The 26,645-nt window shown below is 41.1% G+C and overlaps 1 protein-coding gene across 1 annotated transcript in view; it reads left to right on the forward strand.

Moving 5' to 3' along the window:
• dph1 (diphthamide biosynthesis 1) overlaps window positions 1-26,645 on the forward strand; it is a 51,572-nt gene that overhangs the window by 19,930 nt on the left and 4,997 nt on the right. The window contains exons 4-9 of the mRNA XM_070829116.1: window positions 9,400-9,521; window positions 13,019-13,173; window positions 15,235-15,356; window positions 18,114-18,182; window positions 18,840-18,996; window positions 22,013-22,113. Coding sequence (XP_070685217.1) covers window positions 9,400-9,521; window positions 13,019-13,173; window positions 15,235-15,356; window positions 18,114-18,182; window positions 18,840-18,996; window positions 22,013-22,113 — 726 coding nt within the window. The remainder of the gene's footprint in view (window positions 1-9,399; window positions 9,522-13,018; window positions 13,174-15,234; window positions 15,357-18,113; window positions 18,183-18,839; window positions 18,997-22,012; window positions 22,114-26,645) is intronic.

Below are 26,645 nucleotides of genomic sequence, written 5' to 3' on the forward strand. Positions count from 1 at the left end.
GTGTAATATTATGCACAGCCTGGAAAGAATGTCTTGGAAGAATATTGCATATGCTTTTAAAATGTCATTTCTCAGTAGTTCTTCTGACATTGCTGTGGCAATTGAAGGACATAAATTGTGGTTGCACAATCAGCAAATGAGAAAGAATTAAACGACAAAACAAATGTATGAATAATTTGAAGTAAACATTGAGAGCTGCAATGTAGAGTTTCACACTCACTTATGAAATATTATTGAGTTGTGAACCCAGCCCATTGTCTGGCTTGAAAAATGTGTTATGTGTTACATTATTTTCTTCTTATGCATTATTGAGTATTGCTGTCATTATATTTGTTATTAAGAGAAGGGAAGAAAGAACAGTTGCTAGTATGAGAATGTCCTTTTTGGTTAGGATAAATGAAGGACAGCTCAATCACTTGGAGCCACCGACATTTGTCAAGCATTGAGACAAATACTAATGAGTAGGCGTTCCCAAAAATTAAGTGAGAGATGTAATGATAGACAGTGGCTCACAGAAATTATGACAAGGAGCAGAAGAAGAGAGGAAAGGAGTCAAGAAGCTTCAGAAAATGAAGAGAGAGGAGAGAGACTGTGAAATGACTTGAGGGAGCCGAGTGACACACGATGTAGGGAAGCCTCAGGGATGAATGAAAGAGGGATTAGATGGATCTGACCTCATCAATCAATTCAAGAAAAGGTTTTTATAATCGCAATTTTTCAGACTTGACTTTTATGTCGTGAGGATTGTGGCTTAAAAAGGCAGTGATCCACTGTGGTTGATAAATATTACTTTCCAAACTGGAATGTGCAGATGCAGCATGTAGGTTGTTTTCATTGGGCTTGATCTTGATAGTAAAAAGTTTTGAATGTGTTCCTCGGGCTCATTTGTGAATCGTATTTAATGAATTTCGAAGGCCCTGCGAACCTATTTTCCTAATTAGCTTGGCACTATGATCTATGGGGTCCTACATGGACATACACTTTTCTGCAAAAGTTAGAATAGTTTAGATTATTTCACATGAGGCATGAATATTTAATGTTGTTGAGAAATAGTTAATATTTAAAAGCCAAGTTTTAGGAACTTTAAAGTAGTCCCTAAAACAGTATTCACATGTGGGCTTTCCATGACCCGCTATGGTATGATTAATTTACCTAAGGCTAAGCAAGAGACAAATTAATTGTTTCAGCCAGCAACTGCAGCTTCAAGGAAGCTTTAGTGTTCTGTTCTTGTAGACGCACTTAATACCCCCATTATCTGTCCTCTTTGGTCCCTTATCCTGTCTTTATACCCTTACCGATCTGATAACCACTGTGTGAAACTAGATTTAGTTTTCTGTATTATTTTTTTTTAGAGATTAGATCTGTTCCTGGTTGTAAGGCCTAGCCCTGAGTTTTCACCTCCTAAAGCAGTATCAGTACAGCAGCAGTCACTTGTAATGACTGTTGCCATATCATCATTTTGTTTTGTTTAGTAAATTGGATTGCAGCTCTTTTAAGCGTGCTCTGCTATGCTGTGCAGTTTGCGGCTCTATCTTGATAAAGCTGTAGGCTTTTCTATAATGACCCATGGCTGAGGCTTTTGAATAAATGCCATGACAAATAGATGAGATACACTCACAGAAATAGCAGTAATGATCTTGTTTTTCAGGGAGTTAAGGGATTATCTAATGGTATTACTGAAAACATCTGTCTAAGCATCAACCCATACCCGCTGCATCACGTCTCTCTGTTTACTCATTCCTGGCAGATGTTCAATGACGGCAGTTAGACTGTCATATTTTAAAGGAGGTTTTGTCTCCATATTTTTCTCTGTGGAAGACAGGCGGCTCTGCATCCGTGCGTCAATAGGGCAATGAAATGTAGTGAAATAGGCAGAGAGAGACATCGAGTGGAAGATATACACAACGAGAGAAGGAGTGGAGATCGTTTAATCCTCCTGCCCAGTGCCCCTTGCCAAATTTATTTTTGGAGGGGAGCACTTTGTCAGGATATTTTCTATGTTATATGTTCAGAAAGCAGATTATAGATAACAGATTTGCAAATATTACAAACCCAGCAGCTAACAGCTCATCTGTCTTACGTGGTCTGTCCTCTTGTCGTCGTCGTCATCATCATCATCATCATCACAGCTCTCTCTGTCCACGTCTTTCTCCATATTTCTCTGTTGGTCTTATGGAGAAAGCACACCTCACGTTTTTCCTTTCATGCGTTCTCTTGTTGTCCCTCTGTATTGTCTCCCACCCAACTGCCACTGGACAAATTTTGTTCATTTCCTCCAGATTCATTCCTTTTCCCTCTCATTTACCAAAACTGAATTCATTTAAGGAGGAAATAATGACAGTTCATCTCTGTTAAGCTACCCTGCCACCTCTGGGAGAATCCTTTTTTCCTGGGCCAATCTGCTCTGCCCCTTGCCAAAGCCCTCTCACAGACACACATAGGCCTGATGGAGGGCTGATGTCTGAAATGTAATGGAATAAAAGATGAGCCTTTGCCAGATGTAGGAAATAATTTACACACGTTTGTGTACAAGAAAAGATGTGTGTGTACGTGTGTGTGTGTGTGTGTGTGTGTGTGTGTTTGTGCGTGCGTGTGTGTATTGGTATGTGTGTGTGAGAGAGAAAGTGTGAGTGTGCACTGCTTGACTTGGTATGCAAACGGGCCACATATGCTCATTTGAGCTGTCTGCCCACAGCGTATCAGTGGCAACTGTGCAATAGCAGTGCTGCTGCACCTGCACCCACCTTGCTGACCTGCTTGTCACTTCGTTTCCTATGAGACCAGGCTGCTACCTCTGCTATTATTAGACTTCAGATGTAAAAATCTCACTCGCAGCTCATATGGACAGACAGCCTACTGTGTAGTGTACTGCAACCTTCCTCTTAGACAACCAGGAGAGACAATAACAGTACAGAATGTCCTGTTTGGAATAAGAGTGGTGCCTCTGGTCTAGTCAAAGCCTTCCTGTCCATATATTCACCGGGGTCAGTCAAGAACGTCACATCACACCAGACCGTAATCATTTGAAGCTTTCATTTTGAATGTACAGTTGTGTAGGTGATCATGAGATTCTCAGCAGAATAAAACACTACTTTCTCCTTGTTCATCCCTCCATTTATTATCTTATATCGTCTTGCTGCACAATGATTCATTAATTCACATCATTCTCATGTGTGCACAAGTAACTCCATTTGTGTCTGTGTGTTATGGCTTACAGCTGTTCTGTTCCCTCCATAAATCAGCATGTTATGTTAAAACTGTTAAGTCTTTGAGTGAAAGGCAATGGTTAAAGCCAACAGTGAATGCACTTTTACTAAGGTCAAAGCTGCCTCAATGTGGTAGCACCACACTAACCACTTTCTGGGTTGTGGAGTTTAAATTTGAACTCTTGGAAGGACTCATCTACCTAAAAGAAAGTACTGTACTCAAGGCCCATAGTGAGTAGTTAGACCTTGAAATATTTAAGAGATTTGGTTAAGACCCTCATATGTTCATAAAGGTCTCTTAAAAAACACTTTAGATCATCTTTAATTTACTGATATGTTAAAACAGACATATTATTGAGACCTCTGTTTTATTATGAGCTCCAAGCAATGGCAGAGAGGACTCTTTGAAGAAGAGCCAACTGGATCCGAGTAGCTCTGTAGATCTTTTGGAAACGTCTGACACAGCTCATTATATCATAAATAGGCACAGGGGCATCTAAAGGGATAATCTAACTGTGCCCAGACAAGTTTAGCACATTAGATTGTCTTTATTGTGGCAAAGACGGAAAGCAAAAATGAGCTGAGATGCTCAGTGAGTGCTCTTGGTCCCTCTGGCTGTGTTCTGGAGGATATTCTCTCAAAGTTATTTATTGTATACCACACAAAGTATAATTCACTGTATATTATTAAATCTTAGTAGATAACTAAAAAACCAAATAACCTAATAGGTTGGCCTGAAATGTGAAAGAACGTGTAGCGACACTGTGTAGAAATACAATCTAGAGGATGCTGAGCCAGTCCATCCCAGCATGCACTGAGTGAGAGGCAGCCTAGATAGATTTCCAATCCATCAGGGTCAACATATTCACAATCCCTGCCTGGCAGTTTGGAGTCGCAAACCCATTTGCATGTGTTTGGAGTATGAGAGAAAACCCACAGAAACCCACACACCCACCTGGAGAACATGCAAACTTTATATAGAAAGGACTTTGGCTGAAGATTAAAACTTTCTTTTGTGGGAGGAAACCAAGTTATTCTGCTGCCAGTGTGGTTGATTGCTGGTATCCCCTGTCAAAACTTCATATTATTAATGACTCAGTTAGATGTCAAATACTCATTAGGTACCATGTCAGTACTCTGATGTTTACCGTTGACCCCAAGGGATGCAAAACTTTAAAACCTGGAAAGCTTGAAAAAGCTTTAATCACTTTCTCACCCATTTTGCACTTGGCTAGCAAAGTCACTGCTGAGAAAATTAAATCACATCAGTAGGGAAATAAGGAAGCATGCAAATCTGCAAATTGGATTAGCCCACCTGATGATGGCAGATGACTGAAAAGTTCAGTTGTTGGTAGTTTTATTTTCTATTTTTTTTGTCTGACAGGCTTGTTGACCGTCCTCACACATGCCAAATGAATGCATGACAAGCAGCACTCATGCAGCTTACTGCATAAGATCTTATTTTTCTTAAATAGGCTTGAGTGCACTCTGCACATCCGTATAGTGAGGCATCATAAGAAGTGTTTTTTTCCACTGCCTCCTTTACATTAGCAGACTAGTAGGAAAGCATTGAGGTAAGGAAGTAAAGCAGTGCCATTTTCCCTTCCTTCTCCATTCTTCCCTCTCCTTGAATAAGGCACTAAACCTATTTTCTGGTACAGTGCACATGGAGTGGAAGCATCTGAAAACCTAAACATAACACCCATTGTAGGACTTTTCAACTGACAAAATCAAATATCGCAATGTTTTTGACTTCAGGTACCTCAGTATTGATGTGTTGTGTTTTGAATATGAATGTTGTATATATCTTCCCTCAGCATTTCAATCTTAATTAGTGTTGACGTTTGAGAAAATAGTATTGTTGAGCAGGTAGGCTGATTAACTGTTCAAATGAATTAGCATAGATTGTAGTGACAACTATTTAGAGGACAATTGCGGTTAACAATAGTTTTGAGGGGAATTTGGCATGATGGCTTTGATTACTTGTTTGCACCAGTGAGTCAAATTCTTCAAGATCTTTGTTCCATTTTATCTGCACATGGTTTATCATTATAACTGACAATTTAAGCTACAGTTAGTCAGCTGTACAACTAATGTAGATTGTTTGAAGGGAAGAAAACATGGCCAGCAGTTCAATATATTTTGTATATGAACATATACATAGTTAAACAAATAAGACATGGCATGTACTGCATGGGTACCACTTAAAAAATAGCTACAATTAGTCCTATTAATAAGTATCAACAACTTTACGCATGTGTGGCACATGAATTTGAATGACATCATTGATCGGTGCACATCCATAGTTGGCCTGCATCAGAATAAAGCTTCAAAGGTTGGTGGAGCTCGGTCTGTGTGAGAGGGAATAAATAAAGCAGAACTGTTGAAGTTTAGGGCTGCTATCATATTTGAAACTACCCAGGTGTGATTGTTTGAAATGTGAAGTACTTGTGCTTGAAATGCAGTCAGTCCGCTTTCCAAGAATAAATAAAGGAAAATCTTTTGAACACTGTTTCAAACACACAACTGGTGATCTGTATACAAAAAAATCCAGAAAACTCCACAAGTAGAACCAAATGCATCATTTAACCTAGATGTAGTAAAACAATACTGAATTTTTAGGTAGAGCATACTGTAGGTTTCCATGCAGTTTTTGAATATAAAGATGTTACTGTAAGAGCCGTTTAAACTGTAATGCTCTCTCAAACTGATGGACCCAAGAGTGAAGCTGAGTTTCACAGTGTCAAGTCAAGTCAAATGTAATTTATACAGCCTGATATCACAAATCACAATTTGCCTCAGGGGCTTTACAGTCTGTACAACATTCGACACCCTCTGCCCTTAGACCCTCATTTCAGATAAGGGAAAAATCTCCTTTAACAGGGAAATAATGGAAGAAACTTGAGGAAGAGGGATCCCTGTCCCAGGTCACATAGGCAAGCAATAGATGTTGTGTGTACAGAATCAATAAACAAAATCTATATACAAATTGCAATGACAAAATGATCTGATGCATGTAGATAATATGTGAGGAATGTGGATCCATGAGGGCACTGAATAACCCCAGGCACTGCTAAACAGGACCCGAACCGCATGGCCTCCTCATCACCATGGATACCTGAAATGGTATCCATGAATAGAGAAATGCAATGTTGTTTTTTTTTCTCTCTGTGGCCAAACTTGGATTATTAGTGCTAGAACACAGAGGTTCATTAAGACTGAGACCAGCCCCACACAGGGATACTGGTACAGGTGCGAGGCCTGAACTAATCACACAGTAAGCAGTTCGGAAAGTTAAGCCAATGAACTGAGGTTTACATTAACGGCCATTCAAACAGATGGTGGAAGTCTGTTAGTTGAAGTCGGTCCAGTAATTTTCATCAAATGATGAGTGTCATCAGTGACACAATGGCTTTGTGAGTGCCATTGAGATGGTTCAGACACGGGATAAGTTTTACATTCTCTTTGTCTGCTGCAGCATCTCCGATCTGTAAGGCACTGGTGCCAACAAGTTCCTCTTTTATGCCGGCATCAGAAGAAATCCCTGTCAAAGTCGGAAAAGTATATCATCTCTAGAGGACAGGAGCACAAAGATTAGTCTGCTTTCATGCCTTTGCTGCCACACTAGGACAATAATGTAGAGACAGATGCTATTTATATAAAACATATCAGACACATAACGTGTTGATAAACATTGATACAATCAACTGGCACCTAATCCACAGTCATGTGTGTGCGTGTACTCGTGTGCATATGTGTATGGAAGTCTGCTCCTACGCATGTGTTTATAGCACACACCAGAACAGTAGTTTTTATAACAAAGATTTAAATCAGTTGGCAATTTCTCACACATATTGAGCCGTATGCTAAATAGCTAATTAACAAGGGCTGTTACAGAGTTCACAAGCTTCTCTGACATCTTAATTAGATCTTAATGACATTTCAGTTGGAATGGCTGAACTGAGTACCCTAAGATGAGGCAAAACCAGTGCTGATATACAGAAGGAAGCTGATGCCAGAGACGAGTGCAAGTGAGATGGTGGAGAAGGAGGGATAGTTGAGGGGAGGCAAAGAGGAATAAATGGAAATGAGGAGGGACCGGATGACATTTGTGCTTTATATGCACCCATCAGTCATATAGTATGCCCTGTGTCAGATAGCGTGTTTTAGAAGTAGGTTTTGATTAACTCTGATTTACTCAGTCTTTCTTTCTTTATCTATCATTCTGTCTTCCATCTACCCTCTGTTCCCTTCTACCAGTGGGATATGGGATTATATGTTGCCCAGTAATTGCTCTGCCCATGTCCCAGCAGCATCACATCTCTTTTGGGCCTCTTAATCGGATTCTTAGCATTTATTACCACAAAATTTCAGTGTACTCACTCTGGAAATTGCTAGATATGCACTGTGCTGCCAATGGAGATAACATGATAATGGTATTTTTGGCAGATAGATGGCTGATTAGATACAATAATCTTCTGTAGTGCTCAGTTTTGCATTGTAGATGGCTCTGCATGGTCTGCTTTGGATTGCAGGAAATAGTCTCTCTTTTTCTGGTGGGCAGGCTGCGTATTTTTAGCTGAAAGGTTGGTGCACGTTTATGCAACTCCATACAAAGTCAACGGACTGTGATGAAAGAACAATGGGCTGCAGTGAATGCGCAAACTAGAACACAAGTCCACAGACCTCAAACTATCCGTGTGATTATATCATTTTTAGTAACCTATAATTACCCTCCTGCTGTGGACTGCATATGCATGTGTACACGGTACAAAGAGACACACACAGGCAAAATCAACACCTTGACAAGAGAGAGGGTAATTGATTCAAATCTGCAAAAACAAATATTTATTTACCAAATGAGTTGCTCTGTCTATGTTTTCCTGGGCTCAGCTGGCCTGCACTGCCCTTCACTTGAGAGCAGCCATTAGAGGAGAAAGGACATCGAAATAGGGAGAGAAAGAAAGAGACAACAGAGAAAACTAGAGGACGATGATGAGGAGCCCTGAGAGAGTGCAAAATAGAGATTACATCAGAGAAAATGAGGGAGGAAAGGCTAAATAGAAACTTCGTCTGAAGCCCCTTGTGCGGAGCACAGCAAGGAAAAAACAGAGTGGATGTGAGTTGAAAGATTGGGCAGCAGGAGACACATTACTAAGAGTCTGTTGGTTGCTATAGATGCTGTTCTGTGTGCAGCCATGTCTGTTTATCACTTTTCTCTTTTCCCCAAGCCCTCTGTCTCATCTCCATTCTACCCCTTCTGTCTAGCCTAAATCTGTCAGAATATAGCCACAAATACCTGGCAAAAACCACCATTTACAGCCACCCCCTCGTCTACCCAACTCCCCTCCCCTACAATGCCTCAAGCTTCTGTTCATTTGCGCTTCCTCCCTGTTACTTTCAACTTTTATTCATTTTACTTAGCCTTTATGGGTTTACTTAGCATTTCGTTCGCCCATAAAAGGCGATAAAAGAAAGAGCTTGTTTTTCTGTAGTGCGATCGGGCAATTCATTCTAACAGATCTGGGTCCACAGATGCCTCTTCAATTTGTTGGTTTTCCTCTCAAGGAGGCCATGATTTTTTTTATTTTTTTTTTTTATTACCACCACAAAGTGGCCCACATGTTCTGTGCTATGCTCTCACAACCTATTTGTGGCATACAGCATCTAGTCTGAATAGTTTATTCAAATGCTGCAAACACTAACTGCTGTTGCTGAGGCTGTTTCTCCTGTTCCCAGGCAGATGTGCCATAAATCCAGGACATAGCCAAGGCTCCTACGAACTCTAATCTGCTTACGTGTACCAGTGCTAGCCCTCATCTCCTACTTCTTCCTCTTCCCTTTGTGTAGCCTCCCTTCTGTAGCCAGGCTGACTGGTGACCTGTTAACCCTCGTCTGGCAGAGCTTTAACCACCAGACGGCTTGTGCCACACTCGGGCCTTTGGCTGCCGGTCATGAGGAGGAGACTATGCTGTGAATCAGTCACTGATTGACAGCACTGTCAGATAGTATATAGTATACTCTGTCTCTAGATGGATAAGGATTGATCCTGTTCAATTTTCATAGTCACACTGCGCCTGGCATGCTATGGGTATTGATTGCTATGGGTATTGATCACTATGGTAACGGACAGCAGGGCATGCATATGGTATGTGACTGCACTGATTAGTGTCTCTGCGTGTTCGCATCCCAGGTTCACGGAGGCAGATACTATTGTGATGGGGGACGTGACGTACGGGGCCTGCTGCGTGGACGACTTCACCGCTCGAGCCCTGGGAGCCGACTTCATGGTGCACTATGGCCACAGTTGTCTCAGTGAGTCTCTTGACCTGTCGGTGTGCATGTTTGTCCATCTCTCTCTCACTCTGCATGTAGATTTTGCCACACAGAGGAATGTGAAGTGAACAAGCATCAAGGACTCCCACCTGAAGAGAGTGTGGTGCATGAAAAAGCAGTCAGAGCACAAACAGACAGACAGGCGGAGCTATCGATCAGTGGAAAATGTAACTAGTTAGTGCAGCCTGCCCAGCTCTAGTATGGAAGGCATATCAGACCTTTGGAGCCTGGACATCACATTTACTCAGCAGATCAATGAGGAACATGCATTAGAGCCGTCCTTTGAAAACCTCATGCAGTTCTTAAGGAACCTTCACCCTCGCCCCCACTGTCTGTCTTTTGCAGAACATGGGAGGAAATGCTAAATCAATAGTTTTGATATATCCCTGCCAGAACAACCTCACCTCTCCCAAATACCAGAAATGACCAGCAGAATTTCAATACACTGAAGGACTGTGTTCATTTTGTGCTTTTTTTTTTTGGTTTGTTTGTCTGTGTGTTTGTGGTGTGTGTGTGTGTGTGTGTGTGTGTGTGTCCCGTCATTATTTGATATTCATGGAGGAAGTACGTGTAAGTTTGTGTATATTTGCAAATGAGAAAGGATGTGTAAACATTATCATTTATGCTCTGAAGAGCCCAATAGATGTGAAGATAAAGGCACCAAAGATCAATTCCCTGTGTGTTGTGCAGTTAGATCAGATGTTAACTGATAGAAGAGATTTTTGAAGAAATGGGATAAAGGAGATATTCTCAAAGTGTGAGACTGTATGTAATCCTGACCTTCATCACTCAGTCATGAGGACATCATCTGCACTGTTTTTCAAGATGTCAGAAACCTGTGGAAGATTAAAGACACTGTGTTCTGACTGACTCACAGAGAAACTGTCTCTCGTGCACTCCTTTATTCCCTTTATTCCCTTACTATGTACTCTGCGCTTTCTGAATCTGAATATCTGGTTGAATATTTGTGCCATTTTATCTTTTGTCAGCATAGAGCACCTCTATTCTAGTGCAGGACAATATGGGCAAACACCATAATACCACGGTTTTCATGTTTTCAAGTTCTATTTTCTGAGATAACCTTATAGAGGTTTCAACAATATCTCACTAGTATGAACTAAAAAAACACAATTAAAACATAGAAAGCAGTAAAAGAGTGAATGGACAAACGAGAGGAAGCAAAATAGAGAAACCAAAACTTATTTTTATCATACACTTATTGTGGTTATTCGTCAAAACAGAAAAAGCAAACGGAGACATAGAAGAATTTCTCAGATAGCGCCAGGCCAGCTGTCATAGATGTGAGTATTGCTGGACCTTCTTACACATCACAAGCAGGTCCTCACTATTTTGGTGGCATGACTCATTTTAGAGGAGCTTTGTAAAGCAAAACTTATTCAAGGCACCAACTTCATTTTTAGCTTTTGTTATTGACGTTTGCCAGCAAGACGCTTGGTTTTAAATGGGCCATTTACCAATTCCCACCCAAACACTTGTATTGCCAGATATTTATTACTTCTGTTATTCTGCAATACACATTGCACCCCATGAGAAGACTTTGGCTCTATAGCTACATTTAAACTCTACAATTCTGCCACTGTTTATTTCTGATTTACTGCTTGGATTAGTATAGTTTTTAAGACTGTATTGTATTTTTCTTTCTCGATGCATTGAATATCTCCAAATTTCACCATTTGAGAACATATCTGCTCAGAATATGTTTGGCCTGGACGTATTGTATATAAAATCCAGTCACACTACTTTAATCTGTAACTTCAGAGTTTGTTCAATCCAGTTTATTTAATATTGGAAAAAACTGCAAACATATAACATAGATTAGATAAATCTTGTTTTCATTCACTGTCCTCCTATATTCTTTCAAGCGGCAGCTCAGACTTTGAACAAATGTTGCATCAAAGAGAAGTTAAACTCTGTTGTACTGCCTAAAAAATCATTCTGTAGATCAGGTCAGGGCCATATTTTAAAGGTGCCAAATGAATTTTTGCATTATTCATAACACTGGCCACAAGCACAACATAGAATGGACCCTGCTAGTGCATATTGATTTGTAAACAAGCCATTTGTAAATATTGCAGTATACCATTATATCCAACCTTATCTTAGTCCCACTTGCTATGTATGTGCCTGCGTATTTGTTTACATGGCCGCCAATAAACTGCTCTGCTGAGTGACATTATCGGTATAACACATAGATGAATAAAATCACTGATGGGGCAAGTGAGTCCTGTCCATCTCATTGACTGTGGCTCTAATTGCAGTATCTAAGTGCTCTCAGGCCTGTGCACACAGATCGATGTCACTTTTCTTTGCCCTTTATGTTACAGGAGTGCCTATAAACAAGCAAGAGACAGCCGTTAGTCTCAGTCTGGAGTTTTAACTCAACTCCTTGAACCCCTTTTAGCCTCATGATATATTTAACTCCTTGGTTTCTCACTCAACATGTGGCCTGTAGCAAAGCCCACCTTTTTAAATCCCCATCCATCTCCTTCCCTTCCCTCTCTGCTGAGACGTGAGCCCATCCATCACTTCTGTTGCCAGTTAATTGACAACCCCCCCCCCCAACTCTCAAACACACATGCACACATGCGCGCACAGAATATCCTATTACTTTTTCCTCTCCTCTTCCATCCCCTATCTTTTGGAATTTGTATAGTACATTATTAAATCACCTACCCCCCATCCACATATTGAATTTCACTGTTTTCCAGCATACTTTCATAGGAATCCAAAGTCCTGGTCTCCATCCCATCTGTCTGCAGTCCTTTGTAAAGACCTGTATCTCACAGCTCTCTGGTCTCTCCCAGTCCACGCTTCTCTATTCACCCCCTTGTCATGCTTTGCTTTGCTTTCCTTTTTCTCTCTCTTTCTCTCTCTGTGTTGCTTTAATCTAGGCCATCAAATGAGCTGCACTAACTCAGAAAGCATGTGCACCATAATGGGCCATTTGCTTCATCATAACAAAAAAAAAAGTCCCCTTGCTCCCGATCTGCAAATTAAATTTAACACAAGAAGAAGAAGAATTATGATGATCAACGCAAACGATAATTCTTCTTTCTTATCCGTGTCCTTTCCCCCCTATTTTCTTGAACTCTCGCCTACTTTTTCAGCATGTAACTCAGCACGTCTCTAGCTGCCTCTCCTAGGCCGAGGTACGTAGTAAATGGCCTGTGAAATTAATGGCATTAATAGTAATCGCATGTGTCCCTCACCTTCCCTAAATAATTGAGGTCTTTGCATCAGTTCCTGTTCACGCTGAATGAGTTTCAGTTATGCCACACATGCGACTCCTGCGTGCTACGTAAATGCATGTACTGTGTTCCAATATAGCTGTATAGCTGCACATGTGCTGTCTGTTAATGTTTGGGCCACCACGAGTAGTGTTTATACCACAGGCTCACCTGACATTACAAAGTGAATTATTAATCTGTCTTTCTTATGTCTTTGTCTCCCTGTAGTCCCCATAGACTCCACAGCAGGAATTAAGATGCTGTATGTGTTTGTGGACATCCAGATGGACAATGCGCACTTCCTGGACACGGTCAAGTTCAACTTCCTTCCTGGACAATCTCTGGCACTCGTCAGCACTATTCAGTTTGTGGCAGCACTGCAGGTGATTAACCACTGAGTCTGTCTGATTTTGTGTATGTAGGTGAGACACTTTTGTGTCAGAGAGAGCTGTGGTTGCATCATTCTTTATCTTTACCTGAATAATCTTTTCCGCTTGTGTGTATTTTCAGTTTTATCCCAAATATTTTTGTATGTACAGTAAAGAAACACACACACACACACACACACGCGTACTTCTGTGCATTTGTACAGTAGACTGTTCTTGGCTTTTATGAACAAGCTCTCACTCCACAGTTAAGCTCAGTTCAAGTGTGGGTTTGAGAAATCCAGCAGCAGTTATTTTGGATTTGAAAGGTGGAATGAACTCGGAAGGCCTCTCAGTTCAGCGTCGTGCTCATCTCTGCTCTTTACATAAGCAGTGGCAGCAGGTATAGCATTAAGCTTGAACATGTTTTTTTTTTTTTTCCAGAGTCGCTGCCGCTCTGTTCTATAATGCGTTTTGCTACTTTCATTTGCCGTGTTGAACCAACACCACTCTGGGCCTTTACTAATGTAGCCATCGTTATTTTTAAACCACACTCTGCCCGTGGGGGTCATGTTTTATGTTCGAGTGTTTCCATGTGAATATGTGTGCGCATGTGTCTGTAGATGTGTATTGTATGCATGTGTGCCTCCATGTCAGTCATGTCTTATGGTGTGTGGGCTCGTTGAGGTCACACAGTATGGGTGGAAGAAGCTGGGAGTTCATCAGTATTCACTGCAGACCGCCTTAAATTAGCTTTAAATTGTTTAATTTATCTTCCACCTCCACCTTTTTTACTGTAATTGTTTGCTCTCTCATCCTCTCATCTTGCTTAAATGAGTGTAGGTGTTTGGAACTGCTGATTTTTCTTGAGTTTTAGACTGCTTTTTTGAGAACACTCTTATCTCCCCTGTCTCCCTCAGTTAATATTCTTCTTATGTACATTTTTTTTATTATCATTTTTTATTATGACATGACATGTGGAAGACAGTTCAGTGCTTTGCAGAACCATGAATCCATAACATTTAACCCTGAGTGTCATGCATGACCCATTGGGGACCATTTTAAAGGCATATTAGTGTAAATTCTTCTGATTCTCATTCTTTGCGCCATTGCTCTCTGTCAATCATTCATTTTTTGATTTGTATTCCCACTTCTTTTCCTTCTGCATTCATATTCCATGTTGTCTTTCTCAACTGAAGCAAAGAGAGAAAGATACGCTAAATATGTGTATTTAACATACAATTTAAATCACATTTCCTTTTTTCACAAATACAGCACTCACTGGTTCCACAAACACAAAAAAAGGCCTGGATCATCAGCTACTCTGGATGCATTTCAAGCTTGGCTCATCAAGATGTTTATGAAAAAGCAAGAAGTGACAGCATAAATAAGTCCCAAAATAAACCTTAAATACCAAACAATAATGGAATGCTTTTACCATTGATAACAAGTAATGTACATGTGACCCTTAAAAATAGCAATGTAGTGAACATGAGCAGTTTAAAGTATTCATAAGGGAAGACATGCTGAAACGCACAGTAATCTGGAGGTAGCCCACGGAATAATTCAGTAATTATTTATGAATGTCAAACGAAATTAATATGGACTGAAGCGGTGAAAATATGCAAAACACAAAAGTATACACAAATATATGACAGATCTAATTGTCCGTATAGACCATTCGTCATGCCACTGAGTGCACATATTTATTATTATTGTTCGTATTTTTGAATTTTTCTGCATTTTGATGGTTCCACTTCTTTTTCATTTGTATCACCATTGACCTGTTTAAATTGTGTCCCACAGTTATCTATTCTTCAGTTAAGCAATAGAAAAAGAGAAATGTGGCCATCCACACTTTTTGCCTTTGTCTTCATGAATGGTTTCTGGTTCGCTATCAACTTCTAATGACATATCAAGAATGACATCCAAGGATTGCTTCTCCTCTACCTCATAGCTCTCTTTTATGAGAGCTATTCCAAACCTAAGGCCAGTCCAAAACAAGGAAAAGGGTTAAGGGTGAGCTCATCAAACCATCTCTACATTCTCTAACAATCTTTCCCTTCCTTCATGCTGCAGGCTGTGACTGCAGCCCTCAAGCCAGAGTATGATGTGCTAGTCCCGCAGTGTCGCCCTCTGTCACCAGGAGAAATTTTGGGTTGTACCTCCCCTCGCTTGGACCGCGATGTCAATGCCATAATGTAAGAAACCACCTTCCTCCTGTCTCCCACCTCACAGTTTCAGCCCAGGTCCTGTCCTTTCTTCCTGTTAGTTAGTAGAGGTATCCAGATATTCAAAGACATCCAGCCTTGACTCATCCACAGCCCCCCCCCAAGCTACCATAATTACCCCTGTCATTGCCATGCCCACCCATGTGACATGAGAAATAATCAGTATGACATCACACCAGTCACATCAGACATAGCTAGCCCTGACAACTAGCTATGACTGTGTGCTCCCGATCAGGCTTCTATTATATCCAGCCAGAAACAGCCAGATGCTGATCCAGAACGGCAAGGCTAAAAATACCTTCACACTGTGCAAGGCATTGAATGGTGCGAAGCAAGACAGACACGGCCAGTTTTGGCTGTTTCAAATCAACCACTACCACCAATTTTCTGTGTTATAAAGACATGTTTTCACAAAGCACTGCACGGAATTGGAAAAACTGTACAACATGCCATCGTTTGTCTTTAAATTTGTTTCGGCTTGTGTGATTGCCTGTTTTCTTCATTATTTTACCCGTCATTTCCTCTACTTGGGGAGGAAAAAGAGTATCCAGTTTGTTGCTGCATGTATCTTAAAAGGCAAGATCTCTTGTGTTTTTTTATCAACATACTGTAAACGCTGTGCATATAAGACCTGTCAAAATGATGCCTCTACTGCAGGGAGGAGAGTGCTCTGGTAAAGTAACAGGATCAAGCAACAAACAACACCTCCGCAGCCACTTTGTGTCTATAAATCTCATGCAGATCTACAGTAGAGAGAATCCTGTGCTTTGTGGTGCACAGTGAGTTGCAGTAATTCCACGGGTATAATTATGTCTAGGTGCATCACCCGGTATGTCTGATCCGCACACATCTAGTGTTAGTCCATGTGATTAAAACCTCCCAGTGCATGAGATTAAAATGGCTACACAAGGACAAGCTTTGCTATATGCATAAGCCTGGCCCTTTGGGAGAGAAAGGCCGTGTGTGTGTGTCTTTGTATGTGTGAAAGAAGTGGAAGTAGAAGGGTTAGGGTGTGCTTCACCCACTAATCCAATGTGCATTGTCTTTGATGTGTGAGATGGGGTGTGATGGGAGAGAGAATCGATTTGGCTGCCAGAGCAATCTCTCTCTCTCTCTATCTCTCTATCTCTCTCTCTCTCTCTCTCTCTCTCTCTCTCTCTCACTTTCCCAAACAGTGTGTATTATTATGCTCTGACAGCTGTACCCAAAGTTTGATTAGTGGTAGTTATAGTTTCCCATAGTTTGATGTGCTTCCTTTTAGCTCAGTTAATTACTTTTATAGTTTTGATATCTACTATCTCTAAGAAAAGTACAGAACATGCTTTTTATAACAGTACATGTTTTTTCTACCACAATTAACAGGATAGTAAATTCATGTTTAACATTAGGTTATCCTACATTAATTAGGAATGAACCCTCAGGGTTTCAAAAAATGTTAGTCGTAATTGTATTTTAAGTTTTGAGCTACTTGCATTTTAAGTTTTGGGCATTATAGAGAATTATTAGTGGTATATTAGTCTCTGAGGCCCAGCTAGGATCTTTAGAAAGAGCCTGGCTTTGTCAGCTCTGGCTTATTCCTATAATGAGGAAAAAATTATTTTTAAAAGCTGAAAAGTGCATTGATAAAAGCCATAAGAAATGATCAGTCGACCATTTCTATCTGTTGCCTCTGCTCTTGCTCTCACTCGTAATAAAGACATATGGAGATGTGAGTGTGACGATACGGTGTTGCATAACACAAAGACGCATAGTATTGCCATTATAGGGAGAGCACTTTTCTAAAGAAGTGTGGAATATGGATAGAAGGTTTGTGATGGCAGAGGGAGCAGGAGTAGAGAGCACCAGGCTCTTAAAGCTACAGAGCAAGAGCTTAGGCGGAGACTGTAGTGCACCAGGCGTATTGTTGGGAGCATAATTACTTGAGAGCCTTGGATGATACTAAAGAGATGCTGTGCAACAGATGGTCAGCTCCAGTTCATTTTGTGTTCAGCGTTATTTGTGACACACACGTACTGTGAGACATACATGTGTGCTTTCACACAAACGCACACACACACACATTTGCTAATAAATAAAGTCTTGGCTAGACTTGTCTCCAGGTAGCCTATATGGCAAACCTCCCACAGCCTGTTCTAAGCTGCTCTAAACTCTCACCAATTAGTGGGTTTAATTGCATGTCCTCTCTCAGTAGGCCCACTGAGACTGTACAGTAATGAGTGGGGGCACTGACCTGAAGCCCCTCTCACTAACAGCGGGGTTCTTCTCAACCTGACCCTGAGAGGGGAGTTTATTGAAGACGCTTCTGCTTGAGCTCGGGTTTCCAAGCGCCTACATGTGTCTGTGTACTTATGGTTTGTGAACTCTCCCTCCGCTCAGGCTCTGGTGAATCCCCAGCACCAGACCCTGGGTTAATTGGAAGGGCTTGCATTCTCTGTAAACAGTGTGCTCCAATCGTTGGGGTCATGTTGCTGGAAAGCAAAGATGGTAGATCCTCCACCCCAGTCCCAGGCCTTCTGCCTGGTAACACTTTGGTCCTCTGTTGAAAAGCTGCCGAGAGGAATAGAAAAATGGAGCGAGAGAGAAAGCTGGTGCAGAGGAGAATAATAAGCCAGTATTTATCATGGTTACACATTGATAGTTGAGAGGGGGTTTCCTTTCTACAAATTATTTTTCTTGATTTCTTTTCTTCACCTCTGACATTGTAATGATTGGTGTTTTTATCTTTAGTTATCTGGGAGACGGAAGATTTCACCTGGAGTCGATCATGATCGCAAACCCAGATATCCCAGCCTACAGGTATTGTGAAACAAAAGAGCACCAGTTGCCATCAAATATTTTAGCTTCTCTGCACTTTATATACTGACATTATCTACAAAATATTTATAGCTGTAATGCCAACTGACTACAATAATGTTATTCGCACAATTTGGGTAATCTGCCAAAGTCGGGAAACTAAGCAGAAAAGTAAGCAGTTGGAAGAATTTGTTTTATGCCTGGAAAAGGTATTTTATAATGTTATTCAGTGCCATTCAGATTAAAGAATCCCTTGCAGTCATGATCACTCACCTTACTGCGGTGTCATGATAACATTTTGTGAGGAAGAAGTTCTGTTTTGATGAGGTCTTGTTTGTATGCAAAGTGAAATTGTGTTGTTATAGACACATGCACTGCCGCACAGATCACAGGTCTCTCTCTCAAAAACAAGATTCTAATCTCCAGTGAGCTCCTTGTACCAGCGAAAAGGAGATTAGATGCTCAGAAATACCTCTATTTTTTCGTAAAATACACTAACTCCTGTCATACTTGATGGCTTTTCATGATTGGATTTTTCCATCTTTTCTTGCATCTCTGCCATCAAGATAGACACCCGAACAATAGGTGGTAATGTGTGTAATATGGTTTGTCTGTTTGTGTTTTATATGTGCCTGTTTGCCTTTTTCTGTGTGTTTGTAGATATGACCCCTACAGTAAGGTGTTCTCCAGGGAGTATTATGACCACAAGGCCATGCGTGCCCTAAGACTGCAGGCTATTGACAAGGCTCGGAACGCCCAGAGATGGGGCCTGATCCTGGGCACTTTGGGCCGGCAGGGCAGCCCTAAAGTCATGGAGGTGAGAATCTGTGTCCCATTGCAGCAGTCTGCAAGTCCTGAGGCCACTTGTGCAATGGCTTGTAATATTTATCAGTGTGAGTTTCTCTGATAAATAGTTTGGTGACATGAAGTTCTGATAGGACAGGCAGTCTGTACACTGGGAGCTTGTTATTTCACATTTAGACTGATGCAGCCAAACAGCCATTGAAAGTCCTATCCTTGATTGTTGACTGTATTGGACTGTGTCTGCAAGGAATATACATTTTAAGCATGTTCCTTGTATTGATTTTGCAACATAAATGTGAAATCATCAATCAATCATTATGTTTTGAAAAGCTTAAAAAAATACTGAACAAAATCCATTCCCTCACTGTATGTTTTTTCAACAGTTGACACTGGCATTTTCACAGCACAACCTCAGTAAATTAAGAATTTAAATCATAAATTAAATAGAAATACTGAGAAATACTGTCACCCAAAACTGCCGCTCATGCTGTCACTCAGCAAATTGTCAAACAGCATGTGTGTGCACGCTCATGCTAAACCATTAGGTGTAAATAGATAAATGAGAAACTCAGTCTTTGCAAGTACGAGTTATTATGCATTAGCATGCGCATAAGTCTGTCTGGGGGTGCTAATCGATAGGCCGAAAAGCCCTCCTTGGTCATTCTTAACCCACAGCTGTGCCTCCTGCTGCTTTCCCGTCCACTGACTGTTCCATACTACTCAATTCATTTCTAATTCTTTATTTATTTCTCTTTTGTTTTATTTTTGGTTTTTCTGCTCGTGACTTTGTGGATTGACTTTGCCTTCTTCTTGCCAACATGTGTGATAGTAGTATACATTGCAGTTTGGTAGATTGCATGGATTTGAAGATTTAAAACCACACAACACCCAGGTTTAATCAGTCAGTATACATTCTTAGGCTTATATTGATGCCCTTTTTCTCTAAGTAAATATCAAAACTTGAAAAGATAAAGTTAGCATTGATGTAAAAATGTCAACCAGAGAGCAAAAAGTTTCATTATAGGGCGTCAGGAGAGGATGGATTAAAAAGGGGGATTTGAATAAAAAGACCCACCAGCTCTCCCATAGCGATCTGTTGAGATTAAGAAGTATATGTCAGATAACCTCCCAAGTAAGGGGACAGAACTCTCTCTGATAAGAGCACAGTTGTAGAAATGTCTCATGATACTCCCAAGGACAGTGGATATCAGCAACTCCCATACCTTTATCTTACCAAAAGAACATTTCTTCACTTGGTTTGGCTGCCTTCTGCGTCCCTGAATAACACCTCGGCCCAAGTACCAATGCCCAACACTTCAGAGTCAGCAATGGAGCAGAATCCTTGAACTGGCTAAACAGTTTCATTTATTGATATGTTATACAAGGCCTGGTGTCTTGGCTCATACCCAAGGGGCTTGATCCAGCTTAATCTGAGGAAGTGGGGATGTATCGTTGGGCTCACCTCTACACACAGCACCACCTCCTTTTCCTACGTTACCTGAAGTGAAAGGTACTAAATGTAGGGACAGTCACTGTTCCCTTGCTGAGCACCACTGTGTTGGGATTTTCCCTACAGGAAAATATCTCATCTACAGCACGACTATGTGTCATGGAGCGCAAGGCCGCTGACCGCGTTGCTCCGCCAAATCTCATCAGTCTCAGAAGGACTAGAGCATATTCCCTCCTGTTTGTCAAACAATGGCCTTTCACCTCCCAAGAATGGTGAGCTTTTCCTTAAAGTTCATGTGTTCTATGGACTTGAAGGGTGATGATTGTGCCCTTCAGGATGTGCCCTGTGTGTGCTACTGAGGATTAGAGTGAGAATTGGGACTGTATTCTCAGCCACATGTAAAAAACACTTCAAAGACGACCCAGTGTAGTTAGAGACAGTGACCTACAGCTGCACTTTTGGCCTCTGCCTCTGCTCGAGTCAGAGATGATGATGAAGTAACAACAGAACTGGCTCTGCATCCTTCTTGGCTCCCATAGTGGCAGATGGCTGCACAGCCTCCTCCGGTCACATGGGTATGTGTGGACGTTGAAGAGAGACAGTCATGATAGTTATTAGCTTGCCAACCCCTGGCAATGGGCCAAAGTTTGTAGTTTTGATCTCTATCAACTTTATCTTCCACTTCGTAAATCCACCATCAAGATGTCCAGTTTCCAGGCTGCCCATCCCTCGGGGCTGGCTGCAGCACACCAGTTTGATTATGGAAGCAACTCCAGTGTTCCCAGAGGTTTGCTAACTTTTCTATTGGTGACAAGAGGCATCAATAGGTTTTATTTTCATTGTCTGAAACTGAGTGATTTGGGGGCTACTCCTACGTATTGGAAAGTAATAGATATTAGAACTATATTGTTACCTTAAAAAATTGAAACTCAGATCAAATTGTGAATTTGGAGAATCATGACACTCATAGTCAAGACTGAAAGAATGGAATTGTGGCTGCAAGCACCTGAAGTGAGTTCCCTTCACTGTGTGTCTGAGCACATAGAAACAGTTTGAGGAGATCAAACATCCGTAACGAGTTTGCTCTTTTGTTCTGAAAAGAGCCATTTGAGGCGGTTTGGGCATCTAATGCAGAAGCTTCCCTGTGGAGGTGTTCTGTCCGGAGCCAACTGCAGGGAGACACAAAAGAAGCCCCAAATTATGCTGAAGGGATTACATATCCCACCTGGCCTGAGATTGCCAGCAGGAGCAGGAGGACATGGCTGAGGAGGAAAATCTCTCTGCCGCTTTGCTTAACTTGCTGTCACCACCCTGTAGATTTGGTTAAAGCAGCAGAAATGGATAGATATATGAAGCTCTGGAGACTAAGAACTGGATGAAACAGTTTTCCTGCTGAGATTGTTCACAGCAGAGCAAGAAACGTCTGGACGGCTCTAGATTGGAATGCTTATAGGATTGAGTGTCTGAGGGTGTGACTGTTGTGTGATCTGTAATCTATCATTTGATATAGTGGCATTTCACAACCCCAGAGAGAATTATATTTGATGTGTGGATTGCAAACTTTTTTTTCTCTTCCTAGCACCTTGAGTCACGTCTTCAGTCACTGGGCAAGTCTTTCACTCGAGTGCTCCTGTCTGAGATTTTCCCCAGCAAGCTGGATCTGATGGCAGATGTAGATGCGTGAGTATTAAGATGCACATATACACACACTAACGCACACCCAGATTAGGACAGGTGCTGATAATTTAAATCAGAACTGCTCGGCCATGCAGATGGAGTAAAAACAATGGTTCAAGTTCCCCTTGCAGAAGATTTTGTAAACTCCGTTTTCGCCGCAGAACATGAATGTTGAAAACAAATCTAGCACCTCATTTAGAATCTGGCCATACCTGGTTTAAGGCTGATCCAGTCAGTAAAAGCAATTTCGGTCTGTTCCCACTAGCGACACCTCTGATGCTTTTGAGGCGAGGATAAGATTCTCCCTTACACAGTGAAATAGTTGCCATTTTGTTTTTGTTGCAGCAAAGACTTCAAGAGCTTTTTCTTGCCATGGTTCATGCAACATTAAAGTCGAGCTTACCTTCATTGTCTTCCACACATCACTAACACACTTATTCCTTTTGCTCATTATTTTCTTCATTTGCAAATTCTTAATTACCGCTGTGTCTCTTTATCATAAGGAACAGGGTAATTTATCTTTCACATCATGGACCCCGGTAGAGCTATTATTATAAGCAGCAAGTAGTCACCTAAAAGTTGCAATCAACAACATTTGAAATGTATTCTGTAGGCATCATTGCACACATAACTGGGGAGTCAGCATAAATTTGCAAGTTTACACTATAACAAGGAGCTGACAAACAGGAGTCTAGAGTGTATAGTTTCATAAACAAAATTGGAATTCATGTCTTGGTGAGATTCCATAGTTTTGCCTTTCCAGCAAAATCATCTTGTCTAGCGTAATGAACTTGGATGCTTGATATAATTTCCTTAGCTTTGACACACAGGGCACAGTGCTTGCTTTTGACTTTATACTTCTGCAATAAGGTCACATTAATAATAAAGACTAGAAAAATATATTAGTCTGGCTCAGGATGGCTTTTCTAGCTTTTGGAGTCTAAAACACGTTGCCTTACGTGAACCCAAGGAATCTGTGAAGGCATCGCACATAGCGGACGCTTCCTCATTCTCTCACATACTGTGAAATCATTGACGAGGTGTGACATTATCGATGCATTCAGCAATCCAGTATATGTTATGGTATGTAATCACAGTGACAGGTGCTGAAATGTGATCTGCCACTTATCGCTTTTATCCATCCAACCAACACTCAATTTCTGTCTTCAAAAAATAAACTCCTCAAGTTTCCTCAATGAAATACCAAGTTCTAAGGCTTCAAGGTGCAGTTTCTCCAATTTATCTGACTTCCAACCACAAGAACAGAGATGAAGATGGACAAGGGGTGATTGAGACACTGATGTGCAACAGCTCCAATCAAACTCACACACATACACACACACTCTCCTCACACTCCCTCAGATTGGGCTCTCAGTGTGGAGTAATGAGAGGTGTGATGTGTGAGGGAGGAGTGGGTGAGAGAAGGACAGAAGGTCTGAGAGAGATTGAGAGTGAGTTGGTGAGAGATGGAGAGATGCAGAGGTAGTTGAGGGGGCTGCGTTTGGAAAGTGAGCGATCATGGTAAAAGCCTTTTTTCTTTTTTTTCTTTTTTTTTCATTGTTTTTTGGCTCTCCTCTTCAGACTGACGTATGAGTGTAACTCAAAAATTATGTAAGTCAGGCACGATTCACCCAACCAAAACAAACCCTCATTACAGACAAAAGCTTTTCAACAAGATGAAACCAAAAGTGTTTGAACACAAAATTGCATTTCAGAAGGGAATACACTATATACTTTTATATCCAGTTACCAGCTTATTATGTACACCGAGCAAACTAACTGCCCTGTAATAAATCAAATGCAGCAGGAGATGTTTTGAATATTTGGTTTGGAATAAATGTTTTTTTATTTATAAAAAAAAAAAAAAAAGTGGACGAAATAGTAGACAATTATCTCAATGTATTCTAATACAATATGATAACTACACACACTACAGCCTTTGAAATTACCACAAAGTTTAATAAACACCTCATCAACAGTCTCAATAAAACTGAACATTATAACCTTCCTGAAGGCAGGTTTTATGGCAGGGCTGCTGTTGTAGACTGCATCCGTTTTTAGCTCTACCTAATTAAAAGGCAGCTAGATGCGTCTACATCAGAATGCAGTACAACAATTATTCTCTACTGTGACGACCAGGGCTGGGAATTGTTTGAAAAGTTTCTAAGAACCTCTTTTTTTTCATTTAGCAAAAGAAGACAAATCTCTTAAATGTCGTCTAGACAAAAGCAGTCGTCCAAGAAAAAGGAGCCTACAATCGACAAAATTATTTCAATGAGAAGCTGAAGAATAAGAATCTGAGCTACAATTTGATGCTTTCTCTTTGTACTTGACTGATTTTGATACTCCATGCTCTGTTGGAGACCATTGTATTTATTCTTCATAATGGTCCTTTGTAAATGTAAAAAAAAAAAAAAAACCTGTTGTTTTTTTGTTTCATTTAATGAAGCTAGGTGATGAAAGTGGAAATTGATTTTTCATTTTGAATGATATGACTTACTGACAACATTGTTTACATCATTACTCACGTATTATTATCAAGTGTTTATTCAGAGTGAGACTGGACAACATTGAGTGGATCCCCACAAATATTTTGGTGTTTCTTCATCTATCAACCCTTTTTCCTCATGTTATTTTAGCTTTTTTCTCACTGCTCAGAATAGTTTCTAAGAAACCAGACATCCTACATGAGACCACGATAGTCATTACAAACCATCGGATGTTTGCAGCTGCGTTGAACTCAGCTGTGCTGAGAGAGGATTAGAAGGAAAGAGAGAAGCAGATTGAGAGATATACGGTGGGGTGGCAGAGGACGCATTAGTGCTCAGCATAGCCGACACGGCACACTGTACAGAGCCCACCCTCGGGCTTCCTCTGTCATTAAACATACACATACTCACTCATAGAAAGAGAGACACACCATTAGCATATGCTCTTAAGTGTGTAATTAGGCTGTCCCCAAGCAGGTTTTAAACTATTGTACTGATATCTGTACACCACACACACTTATCTCAACCAGACCGCAAATGCCACCCAGTGCACTGCAGTCTTTTGTCCTTGCGTTTGAATTTTAATTTCTGACTCCCTTGAAATGAGACTGTTTGTTTTAATTCAATCAAGTTTGCCTTTAAAGGTGAACACTTTTCATTTTCCCACAGTGCTGAAAGGTTAATTGTTCTTGCTTTTGGCGGGTCAAGATTGTGAGTGTAATTGAAGCGAAGCCGTGCAGGTGGTGGACCTCGTAACAGTGCCGAGGTGTAATGGGCCAGAGCGGGTAATGCAGCGAGGCCGGGACTGGAGCTCAGAATTGCACAGCAGAGCTAAATGTCATGCAGCCTTACCTTTATACATTACAGCACACTCCCCACCAGTCCTGCGTCCTGCTCTTCTGAACCTTGCATGTCTCTCTGTGTCGAAAGCTTCTACTTTCCACTAAAGGAAATAGATCATTTTAGAGCGGAGACGAGTTCTCCATCAAACACGTATTCTGACATTGTTTATTTGAGTTAGTTGTGATACGAGGCCCAACTACCAAAAAGCCCACATTTTTCCCCCTGTCTCTGCACCTCTTTTTTGTTCCCTCCAGTTCTCCCTTTGTTTCGCTGCACGGCATGATTTAGGAGCTCTACTGTGCTGGCTAGATTGAAGGCCAGATAAAGGCTGGGAATACAATTTTGGCAGCATTCTGGGGGCAGTACCTGGCATGGCACCGCGCATTTTACTGAACTGCACCATTCAGTCAGTCTCGGTGCTAATATTAGAAAAGTCCCTTCTGGCTCCATGTGCCAATCAGCTATCTGCTCCTCAGGAGGGATCCTCTCTGCCTTCCCTTTCATGCTCTCTGTCTTACTTTCCTCTCAGACCCTCCTCTCAATGCTAGCCCCAAGGATTTAGTCGAGGAGTCTTGGTTTGCTTATTAATCGCCCTGCTTCTTTTAACCACTCTGTTCTTTCCAACTCACACTGCACACAGACGCACTATACAAATGCAGCATTTGGCAAGTGCATATACATACTATATGTGCTCACAAACATACACACACATAAATGCAACTGTCAGACGGCCCCTTGTAATTAGTTTTTTTTCTTCTTGCGCATTTGTGCTAAGGCGGTTTTGATACATGCGCAGCGTTTGGTACGTTAAGGACTCTGGTTATGAATAACAGCTGATGGACTTAAAGGTCATATTTCAGATTCCACATCCCTATCTCAACTCAGCAAACTTAGGTCTTAAGAGATTGGTGCTTGGTGCAAATATCTCTGACTCAGCTGGCTCTCAAATTAGGAGGATGAATAAGAATTCACTCTTTGGGGGGAGACATTTAAAAAAAAAAAAAAAAAGTGTTATTTGAAAATGAGAAAATGCCATGCGTTTGCCCGGAGGGGGTGGAATATTTCTGTGACGGAGAGCTGAGTGGAGCGAGAGTCAACGGTGCAATCAATTCTGCAGTTGAGAAATTGTGTGAAAGTTAGAAAATGAAGAATAGACAGATGGGGATTTTGACGCAGCAGCATAGACGTGAAAGTATTCAAGCG

The sequence above is a fragment of the Pempheris klunzingeri genome, chromosome 4, assembly GCF_042242105.1.
Source record: "Pempheris klunzingeri isolate RE-2024b chromosome 4, fPemKlu1.hap1, whole genome shotgun sequence".
Classification (NCBI taxonomy): Eukaryota; Metazoa; Chordata; class Actinopteri; order Acropomatiformes; family Pempheridae; genus Pempheris; species Pempheris klunzingeri.